We start from the raw sequence: 19,466 nt of genomic DNA, 5'->3' as shown, positions 1-19,466 counted from the left end.
ATGGCTAAGCGGTTAAGGAATCGGGCTATAAATCAGAAGGTCGCCGGTTCAATTGCCGTCCGTTCAAATTACGTTGTGTCCTTGGGAAAGGCACTTCACCCTACTTGCCTCGGGGCAATGTCCCTGTACTTACTGTAAGTTGCTCTGGATAAGAGCGTCTGCTAAATGGCTAAATGTAATGTAAATGTAAACTGAGTGTCTGCGGGCGCCTCTGTGTCGTTCTCACCCTCAGGTTCTCCAGCAGAGGATCAAACTTCTCCAGGCCCACCCAGTTAGCTGGGTCCACCAGCTCCTTATGGAACAGAGACTTCTCGTCCTGCTTGTCTGTGTAGTTCAGAGTCTTGGGGGAGAAAACAGAGCAAAATAATTTAGTCAGTGTAAGCCGTCATTTTGTTCACACGGGTGTCAACTGAGTATTTTGGTTTTCTTCAGGTCAAGTTGTAGATGAAGAGGAAGCACCATGGAGCAGTTTTTGGAGTATGAGGGTGGGTCTATAGACTCCAACTGGTACAACATTTTGCAGATGATGATGACGCAGGTCCAGACTGTGCACGTACTGGAAGCCAGTGGGCGAAACTGGCTGTAGGGCATAGCAAAGGCCCAGGAGGCCAGGAAAACATAGTTGAACAGGGACACCTGCAGAAGACACAACCCAAGATTTATAGGGGATAGATCTGAATTGTCAGACGGAGAAAATGTCAGCATGTCACGCATGTGGATTAACACATTTATTATCTCCAAATTGTCAATTAAGTATCAAAGTCAAAGTGTTGATGGTCTTCAGGCATCTGCTTGGAAACCAACCTCTTTGACAGACACCAGGATGATGTAAGAGGACACTATTTTGATGATGTGGATCTCCAACAGCCACCAGACGAAGAGCTGCAGCTTGTGGAAATACTCCAGGAACTTGAGGAACAGCACAGTCAGTCGGTCCACCACCAGGTGCCACTTGTTCTTCAGATCTGAGACAAAGACAAGAGGAGGCAGAGTTGACAGAGACTCATATTTGGAGTGGCGTGAAGTGATGTGGAGTGAGGATGTGATGAGGACTTCCTGTAGAAAGGGTGAAATGTTTTCTCAGAACCGGCTGTGGCACTTTAATGGGTAAATAAAACGAGTACATTACTGTTTACGGTCCAGTGGGGCACTTATAGCCTTCGACAACACACAGTGAAAGGAGTCTGATAGACAGTCCGTCGAATTCCCGTCTCCAGTACCTGAGGTCTGTTCTGTTGGGGGTTCTGGGTCTGGCTCGGTCCCCACGCTGGTGTGACGGCTCTCCTCAGTGCTGGATGGGCGGGGGTCTGAGGCCACAGAGCTCTTCTGCTGCTTCTCCACCTCCATGTCATCCATCACCACCACCAAGGCCTGCTCCTTGTCTATCTCTCTGTCCTCGTCCCTCGGGGTCCCTCCGTCCATGGAGGACGTACTGAGCATGGCGATATCAGCCAGACTGCCGTCCTGGGTCACCAGTCTGAGAATAGGAAATCTTAGTCAGCTCCACCAAATGCATGAACACGCATGCACACAAACACACATGCACACACACACACACCCATGCACACACACACACACACACACAGATAGACTATCCCCCTCATTGGCTGAACATACTTCATCCTCTTAGGTTCCCCAAGTAATGCTAGGAGGATGGGAATCAGCGCTGTGTCTTTTAACGTACAGGAACATAGTGACATTGTGGAGCATTGTGATCGATAAGCAGTGCACAGTCCAGCATATTGCCTTCAGTAATTCAAGGATCTTCCTTTAGCATAAGGTAAAGGTCAATGGGAGAAAGGCAGCATTAACCCTTTACACTCTGGAGTGTCTTCTCAGGCAATGGAGAAGGGTTAGAGGTTGGGATTGGCTTGCATGAAATGGCCGCATGTCAAGGCAAGATTTTCACGTCTGAAACTTACTTGCTCTGTGGAGAAGGGATTTTTTGCTTGATGCTGCTCAGACAATAAAGTTACACAGAAGACAAATCAACATGGGAGAGAGACAGACCGACAGAAGATTTGATTGGTTGACACGAGTTAGATCCATACTATTGGTTGGTGCTACAACACTAGAGAGAAAGTTAGGGAGAGTGCAGTAAGTAACTACAGTTAAAGGAAAACAGGGTCTTCTCATGGCAGTGCTCAGGGCATGCTTGGAGGACAGGGGAGAGAGGTTATAATGTCTCGAAGGTTTGGGGATGTTTGGCTGCTGTGGTCTAAGTGGATCAGCAGAATGGGTAAAAGGTCCAGAGAAGAGGAAATGAAGGGGCTCAAGCAGAAACATAAACAAAAAAATGTTGAAAAAAACTAAACAGCATGATCAATTGTCTGTCAAAGAAGATTATATAATGGTCATTACAAAAATATATATTCCTTTGAGAGTTAGTAGTTGGGGAGGCTGCCTATGTGTGGGACAGGGGGATACATTAGGGAGAGGGAGGGTGTGGAGGCCACAGACAGGTGCAGGTACCCACCTGTTCATGATCAGATAGACACGGCCATTAACTTTAGCGTGGCTGAGAGAGAGAGGGGTGAAGGATGACAGAGGAGTGATGGGAGATGGAAGCAGGTTACAGAGGGAAGCAGAGAGGGTGGAAGTGAGCCATGATCAGTAACACAGAGAGAACGATGAGCCTTGAGAATATGAACTGGAAAACACCAAACATAAAGATGACACGCACCAGAAAATGAAAAAGAAAATAGAATGAGGAACGAATGATGACTGTAAACACAGATTGGTGATGCGAGCAACCTTGAAAGCATTCATGTTAATTCCAGCCCCCACTGAAGAAGTACAAATATTTCCATCGACATAAATTCACAGTATCGTCTAATGTGAGGAGTTTCATATACTCATAAGCTTCATCTCTTATCCAGAGCGACTTACAGTAAGTACAGGGACATTCCCCCAAAGGCAAGTAGGGTGAAGTGCCTCGCCCAAGGACACAACATCATTTGACACAGCGGGGAATCGAACCGGCAACTTTCAGATTAATAGCCCGATTCCCTAAACGCTCAGCCATCTGACCCCCCTATACAGTCAAAACATCAGAGGATTGCTGACGGAACGGTCCCCTACTGGACGAACCCAGTCCCCTGGGTGTCAGAGCGGCTCACCTGTAGATGCTGCTGTCCTGCTTGGCAGCCACAGCCTTCAGGTCAGTGAGCTCTAGGAAACGGTCGTGGAAGTAGTGCAGGTGTAGGATGCACACCAGCAGGAAGGAGGTGGGGATGAAGATCCTGGTGAAGAGCACGGAGACAGAGAACCGCTCCAGACCAAGGTCCTTCAGCCTGGAGACATGGAGGCAGAGAGAGAGAGATGAGAGAGAGAGAGAGAGAGAGAGAGAGAGAGAGAGAAGAGAGAGAGAGAGGGGGGGGGGGGGAGAAAGAGAAAGAGAGAGAGGAGAGAGAGAGAGAGAGAGAGAGAGAGAGAGAGAGAGAGAGAGAGAGAGAGAGAGAGAGAGAGAGAGAGAGAGAGAGAGAGAGACACAGAGAGAGAGAGAGAGAGAGAGAGAGAGAGAAACAAAATAAAGTTAGGAACGTGGTGACAAAAGACACACGTCTTGTCATTGTGATAAAGTAAAGAGGCCCACTGCTCACTTTTCCTTGCTCATGCCCGTCAAGTTAACCCAGAAGGGCAGAGAAGTCTCAAACTGGAAGGTGTACACCAGGATGAGGACCAGCATGGTGTACATCACCACTGACATCCAGAAGTACTTCAGGATCCTCCTCCAGTACTCATAGTGCACCTGGGGACAGAGGATAGAGGTGGCTGAGATGGTGAACGGCAAGTTGTTCTGCAGACATAAAACGGTGACTTATTCTTAATTACATTGTAGGTTATGTGGTTTTACTCCACAAACTTTATGACATTGTAAAAGAATTGGCACTCACGTTCATCGACGGAATTTACACTCTGAATATGTTAACATCGTGTGTGTACACAAGTGTGTGTGTGGGTATGTGTGTGTGTGTGTATGTGCCTGCATGTGTACCTGATAGAGTGCCACACAGAACAAGAAAAGCATCATGTAGATGATCTTGTACATGACAATGCGTCCCTCAAAGCTGACGAAGAAGAACATTCCTCCGCAGATGTAGATCCAGTACTTGACCAGCAGAGCCATGACCATGTTCCCCAGGACCTGCATGATATCTGGCTCGCCCGCATCTTCACTCTCCTCCTCCACTTCTACGAACCAGGTGAGACAAACGAGAGGAGAGAGGGGAGAGAGGAGGGAAACTGAATGAACAGCCGGCTGGCAGACTGGATATAATATATTATATTCAGAATTTAATTTTTCAACCACCTTAAAAAAAAAACTCCTTTAAAACAAAGTGGCAGTGGAGATGCAGATGTGCTTGGTGTTAGTAGGGATTGTTCAGTGGTTTTTCTGCAGGTGAGTCCTGACCTTGGTCTTTCTTCTGGTCGTCCACTTGGACATTGGTGAGGACAGCAGCCTCCTCCTTCTGCCTGTCCTGCCTCTCTGTCAGAGTCTGTCTCAGCAGCAGCCAGAAACTGAGCAGACACAGGACCTACACGCACACAAACACACAAACACACACACACATGCACACACAAATCCATATATCCTTACTTGACCTCATAAACACACACCAAAAAAACAAAACGGTTTGGATTTGAAGAACCACAGGACCTAAGATAAAGAAAACATAACAGTCTTTCTCTGGAACACAGGATACGGATTTGGAACGTCCTAAAAACCAATCAAACACAGGCTAAGAAGGAACACCGTTTCACACAAACATTCCCAACCGGCCATGCTCTGAAGGAGGACTCGTAACTGGGCCTACTGGATAAGCAGCACTGCTTTTTTTTACTTCCGGGAAAGCCTTCCCGAGCCTACCTTGGAGCCCAGCTCGCTGAAGGGCACCTTCTTCTTGAGGAAGAGGCCGGGGATGGGCTCCAGGATCTCAAAGCTCCAGATGTACTGCAGCACGAGCAGCAGGTCCCCATACAGCACCATGAAGGGGGAGGTCAGCATGGCGTAGCGCCGCCGGTCCCTCACCATCCACAACGTGCACGACCAGATCAGGAAGACAAACGTCAGCCAGCTCACGTAGGTGATGCTCCACGCCTGGGGGGGAACAGGAACGCCACACACACACACACGGTCAGGTTTGAAGAGCTCCATGTTCAGAATCCGAGAGCACAACAGTTTGGCCATGTATGGGACCAAGTACGAGCCCACTCACCATCATGGCGATGAGAGCGCAGATGTAGCTTTGCTTCATGATGAACCTGAAGACGGTGACGGCAGAGCTGATCTTGCCTGGCTCCTTCTCATCCTCCGCCTCCTCCTCTTCCCCCTCCTCCTCTTTCGGCTCATCTCCCCCCTCCACCATCAGGATCTCCTCCTGACCCTGCCCAACCTCATACACACCCGCATCCCTCTTTTCTGGACGGACACAGAGACGCATGCCGTTGAGAACACACACCGTTATAAAAGGCACCTACAGCGCACAATACTCTTAAAGGAGGCAGGATATAAGAATAACCTGTGATGGCGTTGGACTTGTCCATTTTGTACAGGGGGGTGGAGTACAGGTCCAGACAGGGTGGTCCATTCTCAGTGGAGTTGATGGTGGGCATGTAGTCCACAGATGTCCCATTGGAAGTAACCACGAGACCCTGATGTATTACCAATGAATACAGAACTGCTGAGTTGTAACTTTTCCCTTATCATTACAGTTTCCCTGCAGCATGCAGTAACAATAAATGTTCTCTGCTCTATAAATCGGATGCATTGACAGTAGCTGGAAGGGTTCAGGTGTGTTGTGTATGCGTGTCAGCAGGCTTGGTGCTCACCTCTGAGGTGCTGAAGCCGCCTTGCGTAGAGAGGAGCTAGGGGGAGAGGAAAAGAGCAAAGTAGGCAAGGTGGGGTTATTGATGACTTCCAGGAGTCAGAGGCCTCTCTGGACCATCTAGTGCCTGATAAGAAGGACCAAAGCCCGGCAGCACTACTGTTTAAATCGAGTCTATAAATCGTCAAGGTCTAAAAGCTTTTAAACCTCAAGAGTCAGACAATTGGAGCATGGCCGCAGTGAATGTGTCTGTGTAGTTGTGTGCATGTGTGTCTGAGTGCATGTGTGTCTGTGTGCATGTGTTTGTATGTACGTGTGTTTGTGTTTACTCATCCAGGTCATTTGAAGCCTGACTTGAGGCTAAAACCCTTTCTATATTGATAGGATGTTATCAGCAATGGTAAGGTACATACAGTATAATTGTATTACTTTGTTTTACGTATCAAATGACAGTGCATTGTGTGTTGGAAATGGCATGATATAAAATTGCTGAACCGAGGAATGCCGGTAAATAACTTTAGTCCCAATCAATTCTTTATAATAAATAGTTCTCTGCTTACTACTGCATAGGGTACTTCATTTAAAAAGCCTGTATGAAAATGCTGAAGTGAAGATATTACGTTTCTGTCCTCGGTTTTTTGATGTGCCTTCCACCAGAGCTGCCTCTTCTTGTCGGCTGAATTACTGGTGCCATTCACGATAACCTCCTCCTCTTCATTTATATCATCCTCCTCTTCCTCCTGCAAAAACAGTCAGTAAAATGAAGTTGATGACACTTATTTCCACCAGGGTTTGAATGGCATGTACATAACAATTCAAAGCTTGGCTCTATATGATGAACCATATAACCACAAAAACATATATTGTTCTATTGATCATAACTGTCAACAGCAGATTGACCCTGTGATCATGTTTTATTATTAGCACCTAAAGAGTGAGAGAGAGAAAGCACCATGCAAGAGATCAATATGCGCTAGAGGCCACAAGGTTTTCACTGGGGAATCGACCTCTCGATGAAATGCTAATCTATAACTCCATTAAAGAAAAGAAAAGCTTTGAGTCGAGGTCTGAGATAGGGAAGGCATAGGAGAAAGAGACCAAGAGTGAGAAAGAAGAGACGGGTTATTCTCGTGACCTGACGGCTCAGGGTCACCTTTGTACGGGAGGACAGCGGTCTTCGTAAAAGACACTTCCCAGCTCACTGCGCTGTATGTGAGGCTATCTAACTCATGGAGGAAATGGAGGCCATTTTGAATATTCTTCCTTCCAACCAAGTCCATCCTACATACTTACATTTAGCAGACACTCTGACCCAGAGCGATTTACAGTAAGTACGGGCACGTAGGGTGAAGTGCCTTGCTCAAGGACACAACGTAATTTTGCATGGACCGGGAATCGAACCTGCAACCTTCGGATTAGTAGCCCGATTCCCTAATCGCTCCTGACTCCACACATGAGTTCCTCTGTATTTGGATGTTCTTACCGGGTCGAGAGGTTCCTGCAGCCACAGGCGGATCAGGGTGGCCAGGGTGTAGTACAGCACCAGCAGCATGATGGGGTTGACAAAGTGGTGCCACTTTAGCTGAGGGTTCACTATGAGTCTCCACGTCTGGGAGCAGTCGCTCTGCACGATGGACGAGACACCAAACAGGCTGCGGAGGAGGGAGACGTCGTGAAGAAGGACATATTAAGATTAGAAAATAATATAATATCAACTGTGCTCAAATCAAATGGAGAGGATATAGAATGTCCATATTAAACATTAATTATGAAGCAGGACAAGGCTTGTAACAGTGAGTACTTAATGCAAGAATTCAGTAAACAAGCTTCCAAAGGGAGCAATATTTTGGATAAACAAACACTGGATTCAACATTTCTGCCTCGAGGTAAATCCATTATATTTAACTGAAAGTTACGTGTCTTCTTTAGGCCTGCAATAGGAATTTAAATGACCAGTATACATGTTACGATGCAGAAAATTTGCATTTGTTAATGTTCACTATATTATGTAATTGACTTCTTTAATTGAGTTTTTTTTACTCAGTTAAGGCTTTTGAACACTCCAGTTAGGACAGCAGCAGCCTTTATCTATGCCATATACAAGGAGTCTTGCCCCCTACGCTACTTCCTGAACACGCACTTCCTGCAGATGGGAATGGCAAGGTCACATGACAGAGGTCATCTATTGTGAGGCCAGGAGGCAGGAAGCAGAGTGGAAGTCAGGCCTCTCAACACTCTCATTCAACACCAACACACAGCAAGGCCAGCGCACTGTCAACAACCACAATTAGGGGAACCAATGAGACCTGGCTTATTCCAATAGGGACATTGCGTATTTATGGACTATGAGTTTCCTTCTGCGGAGCTGAGCTACAGTATAGATTAGAAAGCTGGGCAATTCTTTTATCAACAAGCTAGGTCAAGGTTTTCACACAGTATTTTTAACACTGTGGAAAGTCAACAAGTGTGAACAAGAGGACAAAACTAAATAAAAACAACATCACAAAATGCAAGTTAAGATGCACAAAAGAAATTATCATTGAGGGAACCTTTATCGATTTGTGTGCAACTGCATAGACCTTATATACTATTTAATGACATATTTTTCACAATCCAAAATACAACATCTGATTACACTATGTAGTTCTGTTTGTGTGAGGCTATCCTCGCCATGGCTATAACCCCAACTGTTATCAAAGGCTATTCTCCGTGGCTGAAGCCAGCTAATTTGAAATGAGTTCGTTTGGCACAAAGCAGCATGTCAATACACCATAATAACCAGCACTTATCTGCTCCACGACTGAGCCAAATAAATGGGGGGAAATGGAGTTGACCCAAGGTGAGGCAAGCTATACATAGCCATAAAGGCCCAGGTTCTGACACCCAGGCCCAGGATGCTACACAACATTCAGATTAAAGCCCGTCCAATCAATAGCCTCCAGAAAACAAGCAAGGACAAGAGGACAGCCACCAGGGTGAAATATAAGTAGCTTCAAAAATCATCATGGCGGACCACTGGGCTACCATTCCCACATAATATGGGATAGAGTTCTAGAACTTTTGGGAGTCTATGTCATAAGTCTTGTTTGTGTAATTCCGCCATAAAAACAGATGGGAAGACTGAAAAAATGTATATCCTGTTCCATATAGTCAACTGATATATAAAAAGGGTATAATAATGTATGAAGAAAATAACATGAACCAATTCCGTTATTCAGAGACACAGTTTGGCTAAGAGGTGCAGAAATGTGGCTTACCACGGCTAAACCACATCTTAACACAAACAACAAACTCACTGCTCATGCATAATACATTATCGGTTTGAGGTGAAAGATTGCAGGCTGACTCTCTCTCTCATATAGTGTAGTACACTGAGAGGAACACGTCTTTTCCCCCCCACTGTGTTAGTCTTTTATCTAGTAAAATACAATCCTGAACGTTATTTGCCTATACTGAACAGCAACTGCATAGGTTCAACATAAATGCATAACGCACTTCATGCAAGCAGATGTGACTAGAGCAGGCAGAAGGCAGATGTGTACCACTGTTGAGAGCACCAAAGAAGCCATCAAAAGCAGGTTTGTTTCTGTTTCTGTGCATGCATCTGAAGTGGCACATGAAAACTACTCTGGAATCTACCGCTCTACGGTTGCTTGTGTCCTCTCGGTTGACATAGAAACTTCTAACGGCACTGTGTAGATTTGAACATAGTCAAAATGGCGGTTTCAATATCATTTATTTAGTTTGCACAAATTTAAGATTAAACAAAGTACTTTCTGATCAGTCATTACGAAGGGTGTGCTAGCCACAGATCGTTCGCAACAGTGATAGAGAACTATCACACATGCACTGCCTTATATAAACTTTAGATCAAATGGCATTTTATAAGGTCAGTCAATCAATGTAGCAAACTCAGGGATTGGCTAACTCAAGTCAGTGATAGTTTGAAACAAGACATCTCCATACCAATTGTCTCACAGTTCTTTGATGTCACAGCTCTCTCCAGAGCAGTAGATAATAAAGCCACAGGGGTTGGCCAGCCAAATGGTCAACAGTCCTTTGTGTGGTCATCTTCAAACATTACTTGAATTAACACAAACAATGAAACAGGACACAGTCCTTCTCTAGCCAAAGTTCAGAGCAACTGCCTCAATAGCCCCTTATACTGACTAGGGGACAGAAGGCCATATAAGATGCTTCACCCATCCCCCAGGGCAAGCTGCCCACAGAGCCATCAGCACCTCACATTCCTTTGAACTCAACTTAATTATCTTCCCTTCCTGTCTCTTACCAATGAACATAGAAGCTTATAGATTTCATACACATACATCTATGCAAATGACCAACATTTCTACCACACGGTCTGACCTGATGAAGCTGTCCCGTGGAGGAATGACCTCCTGGAAGAACTGGAACTGGTAAAGGTAGAGCACGATGAGGTGTCCGGCGCTGAAGATGGCCATGAGCACGCACATGCAGCTGAATATGAGCGTGTCGAACGTCTTGCAGAAGGACCACCAGGTGCACAGGCCCAGGAAGACAAAGAAGTAGACTGCTGAGGTCAGCGAGGGGAGCATGATACCTGGGAACACACGGAGGTACAGGGGAGGCACAATGTGTAGAACGGAGAGGCAGAGGACATAGCTGGTAATATCCTGAATGATTGGAGTGGTGTCGGCGGAAATGTCCTGTAGATGACGGTTGTAAAACCACTGGAAAAGGTCCTGACGCCAGGTAAGCAAAACACCGACCTGTCAAGCCGAGCAGGATGGTGACGACCACTTTCCCTGCTGTGGTGATCAGGTTGCCGATGATCTCCTTCGCTTTGGACGCCACTCCCGCCACGCGGCGCAGGATCTTCATTTTGGTGCTCTCCTCGACCTCCTCTTCGTCCTCCTCTTCCTCCCCCTCCCCGCGCTCCTCGTCCTCTTCCTCTGCCTCGTACCCTGCCTCAAAGTCTTCCTCAAACAAGATGTTGTCTTCCAGGCTCAGCTTCTCCTCTTCCTCCTTGGGAAACGGAATACAAACAGAACATGAACAAAAAGTCAGTCAAAGCTGAAGAGGTTGTGGAAGGATGATGAAAAGAGCTGTCCATGGTTCTGAACCCACAGTGTTGCATTGGTGAATCAATCAGTTTTCCGGTCAACACCTGAATGTTGTCAGTAAAATTTGTAAACACATGATAATACCTTAAATTACTTGAGATGAACCATCTATTCCAGTTAGCGAATTACAAAAAAATATGGCTTTGGTGATTCCTTATAAGATCTATTTGTGTGGACTAACCATCTGTTAAGGTCTGATTGGCATAAAGTACTCTGAATTTAATTAATACTGAGTCATGAAGAAAGTCTAGAATGTGCCAAGGGTAGGGGGGGCAGAGCTCCAACTCCTCATCACTCCAAAGAACACTCACAGGAAACTCTTTCCTAAACTCGTATTCTACGCTCCCCAACTTTTATGAACCATGGGAGAGTTTGGAGCTGGAGATAAGCCATGGCACACTGCCTGCTATGCAGTAAAAAGAGAGATAGAGAAAAGAGAGTATGTGGGGAGTGTGTGTGGGGGGGAAAGAGAGAGAGACGGCTAAACACAGTTACAGCTGTACACAAAGACAAAGAAACATAGTTCTACTAAAACGCTTGTGGAGTAAACACGTCTCTGTGCGGTCAGTGACCCACCTGGTCCTCAGGTTGGTATTCTGTGTTGTCCTGGGCCATTTCCTCAGGAGGCCTCTTGTGGTGTACCAGACTGCGACACAGCAGCCAGGTGGCCAGACCAGCCATGAACATCCCAATGTCAGGGATGAACACCCGGATGCCATTCCCTGCATCCGCCCCAATCACACTAGAACAGAGAGCAAATCGAGAAGGGCTGGGTTACAGTCTGGCATAATAGGAGCTTTTTATTTGAACTCAATACAGTTTGCAAAGATGTTGTCAGTGAATTTCATTGACACCACAAACCTTTGACCCAAAACTACTAAACAGAATTCAATTCTCAGCCTCCTATTACTGTAGGTGTACCACCACCTGTTGGTGCCTGGGAATCAAGTTGTATTTCAGTTTATTGGATGTGAATGTTCCTTGAACTTTTGTTGTATGCTTCAGTAGTCAGGTTTTATAGGGAGTTCCACCCAGTAATTAAATTAGAGTTGCCCCATAGTAAATATAATCTCATTAAATGTGAAAATCCATCAAAACAACACTGTAACAGCTATGATTAAAAAGTGGTATTTAAATGCAACAATGAAACTGGAACTTTGCAAAACATGTTTATTAAGACAGGATCATTCCGTCATTATCTTTGTTTATCTGGCCTGAACACATTTTACTCGGTTAAATGGACAGCTGGATGTTAACACAGTACTTTAAAATAACAATTCACAGATAATTTTTGAGTAATAGTGAGTTACTTATATTGCAGCTCATCTTTTTATAAATATTTGTCAGATGTGTGTAAATGTTCTATATCAGCTGTCCTTTATAAATGAGCTTAAGTAGGTCAGCTTGTATTTTGCTACAGTACATGTTCATACAAAGTGTTTGGAACATTGCATGGACTACACAGCAGTGAGACACTTTGGATGGGCAGAGAAATTCACCAACAGCACTCACGGAAGTTCACCAACAGTACCAATATTTGCCAAGCCAGCTGCAGTGGTAACATGTTTGAAATAATTAAATCCAGGTTTTATGATGTGTTATAAGAAGCATATGATTTGGATTTCACATGGAATCAAAGGGAATACAATTGCCCTTGAAACCAATGACAGATTTGCTTTTAAAATAGCAAATGTAGAGTTTAAACCTGTTTTACTGCATTTTCATGACATCCTGTTTTCTGCAAAAGTGTTGTCTTTTCATGGTGAACTGAGTCAAAAGTTTTTTTTTTTTGAATAATAAACAAAGTTGTTTCTGTGCTGTCGTACAGGTTATAGAGTTAAAAAGAGTTGCCATTAACAACCGCCTGCCTTCAAAAGACTTGCAGCACCCAAGCACGTCCTGGTTTGGCCCTGTGTGGATATATATCATCCTCATAAAAGTTAACAAGTTGAAAACCAAGAGCTAATCAACACCATGGAAAATGCCCAGTCAGATGAATGGCCTGCTCCTTGGCTCCTGCAGGCTAGATGAACCCAATCAAGCCTGCTCGTTTCCATACAGCCGCTGCTTTATTGTTATGAACCTCAAGTTGTTTCTCTCAAAAATGGAAGAAAGAGATGGAAACACTCAAGTCCAGGCCAAACAGACATATCTTAACCCTTATTCCCCCCCCTTTACTGGGGGTTTACAGCAACGTTATAGCAAGTGACAGGGCCATGTCCCCACTTTCTAAAAGACAGTGAGTTCATAAAATAATCAAAACCACAGACTCTCTCCATAGTAAGAGAGCAAGAACATTTCTGCTTTAAATGGCATGCAACAAGACAACAGTTTTCGGTTACAAAGATCTATATTTGAAGCCTTCACAAATATCTGCATTAAAGCCTCTCTTCAGAATCATCACACGCAGACAATTGCAGCCATTCCGCAAATAATATGTCTCACAGGAGGGAGGAAGGAGGGGCATCAGGGCACAGTGCAGAGCTGTTATGTAGCAGATAAATGGGCCCCTCAAAGTAGACAAGTGAATTGAGAGGACAAATTGGATCAGGCTTAGCTTTTGCCACTCAGAGTTCGCTATCTAGGCAAGGCCTCAAAGTCCTGGAAACGTCAGAGAGTCGGTGAGTTTGTACATTCCTGTACTTAGGAAACCACATCTAATAGGATCTCCAGGAGGAGAGTAGACAGATATGGCGGGAAAGGCTTTGAAAATGTTGTCTGCCGACAAATTATCAGACGTAATCAGGTTGAGCATTCATCAAGGAAACCGCATGTTGACAGGGGACATGTCGGGAGCATTTCACGTTGTTGTCAGAAGACAGCCATGCATAAGTGGTGTTTAATGTTATTGTGGGATGAAGATTTAGTGCATGTCGGAGAGGTAGACTATTGTTGAGACATTCATGCAATGTTTCCTTTGCTCATCATCCACAAAAGGTTGTGAACATTTCACAAAGGAATATGTGATTCCAAACAAAGTACATCTAGTGATGAGTAAAACATTTATATGCATCTATACTATGATCTCCCCAGTCCGAGGGTATCGTTTTTGCGGTGTTGCAAGAATTTCTTTGTGAGTTTGGAGCTACTGCTTCATACAAGAGAAACATTGTTTCCGTCATAAGGGCAGTTACACTGCAGCGCTGACTTTGCTTGTATCTATCCATGAGCATTCGGGTGAGACTCATCAGTCCCTGGAAATGGCAAAGGCTCAGAATTGCTCTGCTGGGGAAAGCTTTCATGCTCATTTGACCAAAATCCACAGTTCTATATTTCAAGCTGCCTGATACTGTAGCCGCAGGGGAATTCATTTTGCAGACATCCTCTTTGTAACAGAGATGATGCTCCGTTCAACTCCAACCTGGGCTGTCTTTCATGTTTAGATCCAAAATAGTATCAATAGCTTTGATCAAATTTTCTAATGGAAAAATAAAATATGTCTATTGTTATCTATTTCTTTCATGAATATAAGACAGAAACGCACAGAGACAGTTTGCCATACCTCTCAAAGCCTATTTGTCTTATGGATTTCTCCCACATGGAACCTGAAAATAAACAAAAACAACTTTGTATTATTTACCATTCACTTCAAAAGACATAAAGAATTACATGTTTTTACCATAATATTTCAGTATTATAAATGAGAACTTTTACTGATAGTCTTGCCAGAAACATTTCTTTAAGGCACTTTCAGACAACTGTAGAGTTTTAACACTGGACTAAAGTGATGACAAAAGCCAACCATATAATGGATATGGACAGTAGACCTTACAACTTCAGTGGTCATAGTGTTCCTGAACGTCATTCCAATGTTAAGAGATTAATTTCCAGGTATTCTACCAACCCATTGCTGATTTGGCTTTTGTTAAAGTGCCAAGGAAAGCATAGCTTCACTCTTCAACTTGAGAACCTAAATGAATGACAAATCAGTATGGCGGTGTTTTGGCAGTTTGTTAGGCCAGCAATTTATTAGGCGTTGAATTGCTCAACGGATGGAGGCTGTTTTCAATGTAATCTGAAAAGGTTGAGACAAGCTGAACTTGACACTAACATTCATCATCACTTCATCCAATCAACCTCCATTTATACTATATAATGCTGCAAGAACATGTCCCAACAAGAGTAAAACATTCCAGTTCATGCAGAATATAGTTTTAAGAAACACTTCACAGCCTTTTTTCATACCTACCTAATAAGTCATATTATAGGAAACATCCTCTAAATTCCCATTAAGGGGGATCAATGTAGGACATGCAGATACAGTAAGTTAAGATTTGTTTGTGCTTGTGATGCTTGATCATCAATGCTAACAGCCACAGGTAACTGGAAATGAGTATATGGCTACCGCAACACTATAAAATCAGTAGATAATGTAACAGTAATAGTAAGATAATGGCAGAGTTTAGTGTATAGTAACAGGGCTTTTCAAAAGTAATGGCTGGGCTATTCTTTTCTCAAACCAAAAACATTCTTCTTGTGTGGTTCAGAATAATGAAGGAATGTCTTCAAAAAGAAAACTTCAAGTCGCTGAAACAGCCCTGGACTAGAGAGTTATTTTAGGAATGCCCATGTCCAAACATTTGAAACAGCTAACTTCACCCAGCCCAAACGCAGCCTACAGGTGCATGAGCAGTCTATAGCTCTCCCTGCACTTGTGTACTGTAAAATAACACGCTGATCAAACCCTTGTTATAAACGTGTCAGTGGCTCTAGAGGACCAGATCATTTTGGGCAGTCAATAATGTTAGACCTTCAGTGGAGGACATGACTTACCTATTTAAGATATAATGTTGAGCTTATGTAGAAAGTGAACTGATTTAGCAGAGACACCCTGGAGAGCCATGCCTTACTGGGTAGGATGCGAAGGTGAGGGGGGTGAGGGGGATGATGAATGGAGGTCAGAAATAACACAATGAACGTGTGCTTGTGACTATCAGGTAGTACTTCGAGGCCAGGTTATAGTCAATCTTTTACGAAGATAAAAGTACCTGTCCTACAACTTTATTTCAACATCATCAAAGCTATGTTCTTTGTAACCCCTGATGTGTCTTATGAATAATTCTGCCCTATTTTATTGAGTTTCCTTGTTTATTCCTTCCCTCTGTCTTTTCTAAGTACTGTCTGCCGTTTCCACAAAGACATATAATTTGCTATGGACACCTTAAACAAAGTCACTTTAATCTGGTTGACTATCTGCAAATGGCAATGATAAGTTATATTTAGGACACCGTGATGATTTTATGTGTTCCTAGAGTTCTGCAGTGTTGTAAATGTCAGCATGAAGTTAGGGCACTGAGGCAGGACGTAAGTGGAGACAAGAGAGCCAGTTTGACCCGGCTGATCTAAAGACTTAGCTGAGATGGTAGCTTTCTGAGAGTTAGCCCATTCATGCTTAACTCGGTTTACAGCTCTAATGGCTTATTTGGCTCTGGCGAATACAGACAGAGAGGAAATGTTATATATTATCAGCTGAACTGCCTCAGAACGAGGTGGGGGCATGGGGGAGGAGGGGATCGTGTTTATATTTGGTCATCCAAAAGGAAAGGGTGTGAAGGGGGTCGGAGATCAGATAGAGACCCAGGAGTGACAGTGCTTGAGATTACCCTGAGACGCCAGACAGCGTAATAGTGATCCGGACTGTAATGTAAGACATCCTGTGTGTACAATCTGTACCAAAAATAACTTCATATGGAATGGGGGAGCAGACATGAAAATAGAACAGGATTCTAAATACAACTCACTATTCCTTTGGGAGATAGTAAGTCACACAATAGCGACTTAGTTTAAAGTATCCACAGCAAATTATCTGGGCAGCCAGTTCGGATGTGTGGTAGAAACAATGAAACTCTATAAAAAGGGGCCTTATTAAAATGTACTGTAAGTGCATTTAAACACAAACAGTAAGATTATGTGTTGCCTATAGTGCTTTTATGAAATGTTCTGTATTTTCTCATCTACAATAATGTAATACATATAGACACACCTGTTCATTTGTTCAGATCTGCTTCTGTATCTAAGAACAAATACCCAACGCCTCTCATAAAACATGGGATTCAAAGGCAGTTAAAATATGCTGAGTAGCCTTGTTAAATGATGCACAATGCACATAATTTAAAAAGACGCCAGACATTCAAGCTATTCCTTCTATTTTAAACTGCAGAGCTGCGTGCTAGCATAAACGTGCTGGGAGAAGAGGATGATGTATCACCCAACATAAACTGAAGTGTTGTTTTAAGGCATACACAGAAAAATATGTGAAAAGGAATTTCCACTTTGCCTGACTACAATACAACAATAACAATCCACGTCCATTTACAAAATTAGTCTTTATCCTGTTAAACCAGTAGCCTGTAATACATATTTCGTTGATCTTATTTAAAATAGTTAACTTATATGTCCTGGTTAGTGTTTGTAGTGTTTGTTCCTAGAGATATGGAATTATTTTACTATCACAAAGGTTGGCTGTGTGTTGGTCCTCGTGTCCGCATTCTGGAACATTTATTCAGCCTCTATTAAAATGACGAAATCATTACAACACAGGGGTCAAGATCTGCCCTGTCTAGACGAGACAGAGTTTCATAGTTTGAATATATAATTTCATGAGCAACACAGGGCCATTAATCACACCTTCCAAGTGGCCTAAAAGTTATCTCATACATTGTGGGCTTTCCATGCAATTATACAGTTTATACAAATTCTTCTACCAATCTATGGACAGTATTAAAGAAACAATTAGCACATGCTGTTGATCACAATGAAAGGGTATTTCTACAACTATTCAGTGTACCGCTCTCTTGTAGAAGGCATATCCTGACTTCACAACTACTGGAAACTCCCCTTGAGGCCAGAGAGCCGCTTGCCAACCCTGCTACACCTTTTCTACAGGTCAGGGTTCAGTTAGGAATCCACCTCTGTGATGAATGGGACCCAAGAATGAACATGAGCTGTCAACATAGTAAGGCTGATGCTTGTTCACAGAGCTCCTCTTTTTGAAAGACACTGGATTGATGCTGTGCTGTAATTGCACATCAATGTTATTTATATTGTGGAAAAGAACATTGGGAGCACAATACATGCATTGTTTTCATATTCCACTACATTTCAACATACAGTACAGAAGTGGTGAGGTTGTTGTTTTTTAACTCACAATTGAAGCCAGGGTCGATGGAGTTGGCTGCCAAAAGGCTGTTGACGGTGATCTGATAGATGATGTGAAAAAGTAGGAATGTCATACTGGTGAAACACAGCGACATGAGCAGACGCCCGGTGTGGCCTGGAGAAACAACAAACAAACAAACAAACAACAAGGAGTTAGAACTTCAACATTGGGGAGGGGGGATTAAGAAATGTAGTGTTTTTCAAGCAGTTTGGACCTCCGAATGAGGAGGATGAGAGCGGAATCAGCAGATTGAGAAGCGCTCACAGCTGCTCAACACATGGGCTTTTATTGCACACCTACAGGTATTTGGGATAATTTCAGGAGTTGTTATGGTGATAATTCGATTCAGTAGGATTACGGACCCCCTTTAAGCGAGGAGAATAGCACTCTCATCCTCAGGGCCCACTCATTTATATAAAACACAGACACTTTGTTTGATCAAAAGTGGCAGGCGTAAGAGAATTAAAGAGGCTTCAGTATGTTATTGTCTCTTAATTTCCGAGGGGACATTCAAAAACAAAGTTTGGTCGGATGGACATTAAGTGCTTTGCGATGGGACAACAACTCCACTGTTCCAGCCCTTAGCCTCGTTAACTTTACTACATCCTTGCAGGGAACACTTACAGCAAGACTTCACAATGGCACAGAACCATATCCTGGCCATAGTGGGAGTCTGTAGCTGCCCTAGCATGGAGCAGCAGGTCATCATATGCTAACCTTATCAAATGCTCAACAACAGCAATTCATGCCAGACTTATTAAACTTTGAAGTGAAACTATTTGTGCTAATCGCCTATAGTATTTCCCCAGACAGTAATAAGGAGGAATAAGAATGCTTGTTAATGCTGGATTGGAGAGGCTGTTTGTGAGCTGCATGGTCCAGATGGGTCCTTAAGCTCTAGACAATGCCCATACTTTGGCTCTGTTCCTTTTTTCCTCCTCATAATATTTCAGAATTCTTTCATTATTTCACTGACTTCCAACTTGGGGCATTTAAAACAGCATGCAAATGTACCAGTTTTACAAACAGTTTTATCCTGAGATAGTCACGAAAGATATAAAACTACGAAGTTTGAAACATAGAATAATAATTCTTATGAATTCCGAGCAACCAATCAAACATGATAAACTAAACAATACAATGAAATATTAATGTACTGTACCGTCTACAGAATATACCTTTGGGGGTTTGCTAGAACTACTTCCTCTGCAAAGGAGATACAGTATAAAATAGCAGACAGACATTTTCATGAAGGCATTAGAGGTTCAATTGCCCATAAGAGTTCTGGTCCATAAAAAAAAAACGTTTAGCTTCAATCCCACAGTATCATCTCAACTGCCCTAAAGCACTACCTAGAGATTATAGCTTTGATCT

The 19,466-nt window shown here is 43.5% G+C and overlaps 1 protein-coding gene across 1 annotated transcript in view; it reads right to left on the bottom strand.

The window, feature by feature from the left end:
• LOC124472562 (piezo-type mechanosensitive ion channel component 2) overlaps positions 1-19,466 on the bottom strand; it is a 42,281-nt gene that overhangs the window by 15,962 nt on the left and 6,853 nt on the right. The window contains exons 3-23 of the mRNA XM_047027482.1: positions 18,081-18,206; positions 14,436-14,478; positions 11,510-11,675; positions 10,580-10,835; positions 10,197-10,410; positions 7,312-7,480; positions 6,449-6,568; positions 5,833-5,868; positions 5,523-5,655; positions 5,220-5,422; positions 4,871-5,101; positions 4,415-4,538; positions 3,998-4,194; positions 3,603-3,751; positions 3,120-3,293; positions 2,477-2,518; positions 1,923-1,955; positions 1,221-1,477; positions 805-965; positions 460-636; positions 227-340 (exon numbers count right to left, since the gene is read on the bottom strand). Coding sequence (XP_046883438.1) covers positions 227-340; positions 460-636; positions 805-965; positions 1,221-1,477; positions 1,923-1,955; positions 2,477-2,518; positions 3,120-3,293; positions 3,603-3,751; positions 3,998-4,194; positions 4,415-4,538; positions 4,871-5,101; positions 5,220-5,422; positions 5,523-5,655; positions 5,833-5,868; positions 6,449-6,568; positions 7,312-7,480; positions 10,197-10,410; positions 10,580-10,835; positions 11,510-11,675; positions 14,436-14,478; positions 18,081-18,206 — 3,125 coding nt within the window. The remainder of the gene's footprint in view (positions 1-226; positions 341-459; positions 637-804; positions 966-1,220; positions 1,478-1,922; positions 1,956-2,476; positions 2,519-3,119; positions 3,294-3,602; positions 3,752-3,997; positions 4,195-4,414; positions 4,539-4,870; positions 5,102-5,219; positions 5,423-5,522; positions 5,656-5,832; positions 5,869-6,448; positions 6,569-7,311; positions 7,481-10,196; positions 10,411-10,579; positions 10,836-11,509; positions 11,676-14,435; positions 14,479-18,080; positions 18,207-19,466) is intronic.

Source organism: Hypomesus transpacificus, chromosome 10, assembly GCF_021917145.1.
Source record: "Hypomesus transpacificus isolate Combined female chromosome 10, fHypTra1, whole genome shotgun sequence".
NCBI lineage: Eukaryota > Metazoa > Chordata > Actinopteri > Osmeriformes > Osmeridae > Hypomesus > Hypomesus transpacificus.
Note: the sequence above shows the minus strand (reverse complement) of the source record. Positions and strands in the feature narration are given on the sequence as shown.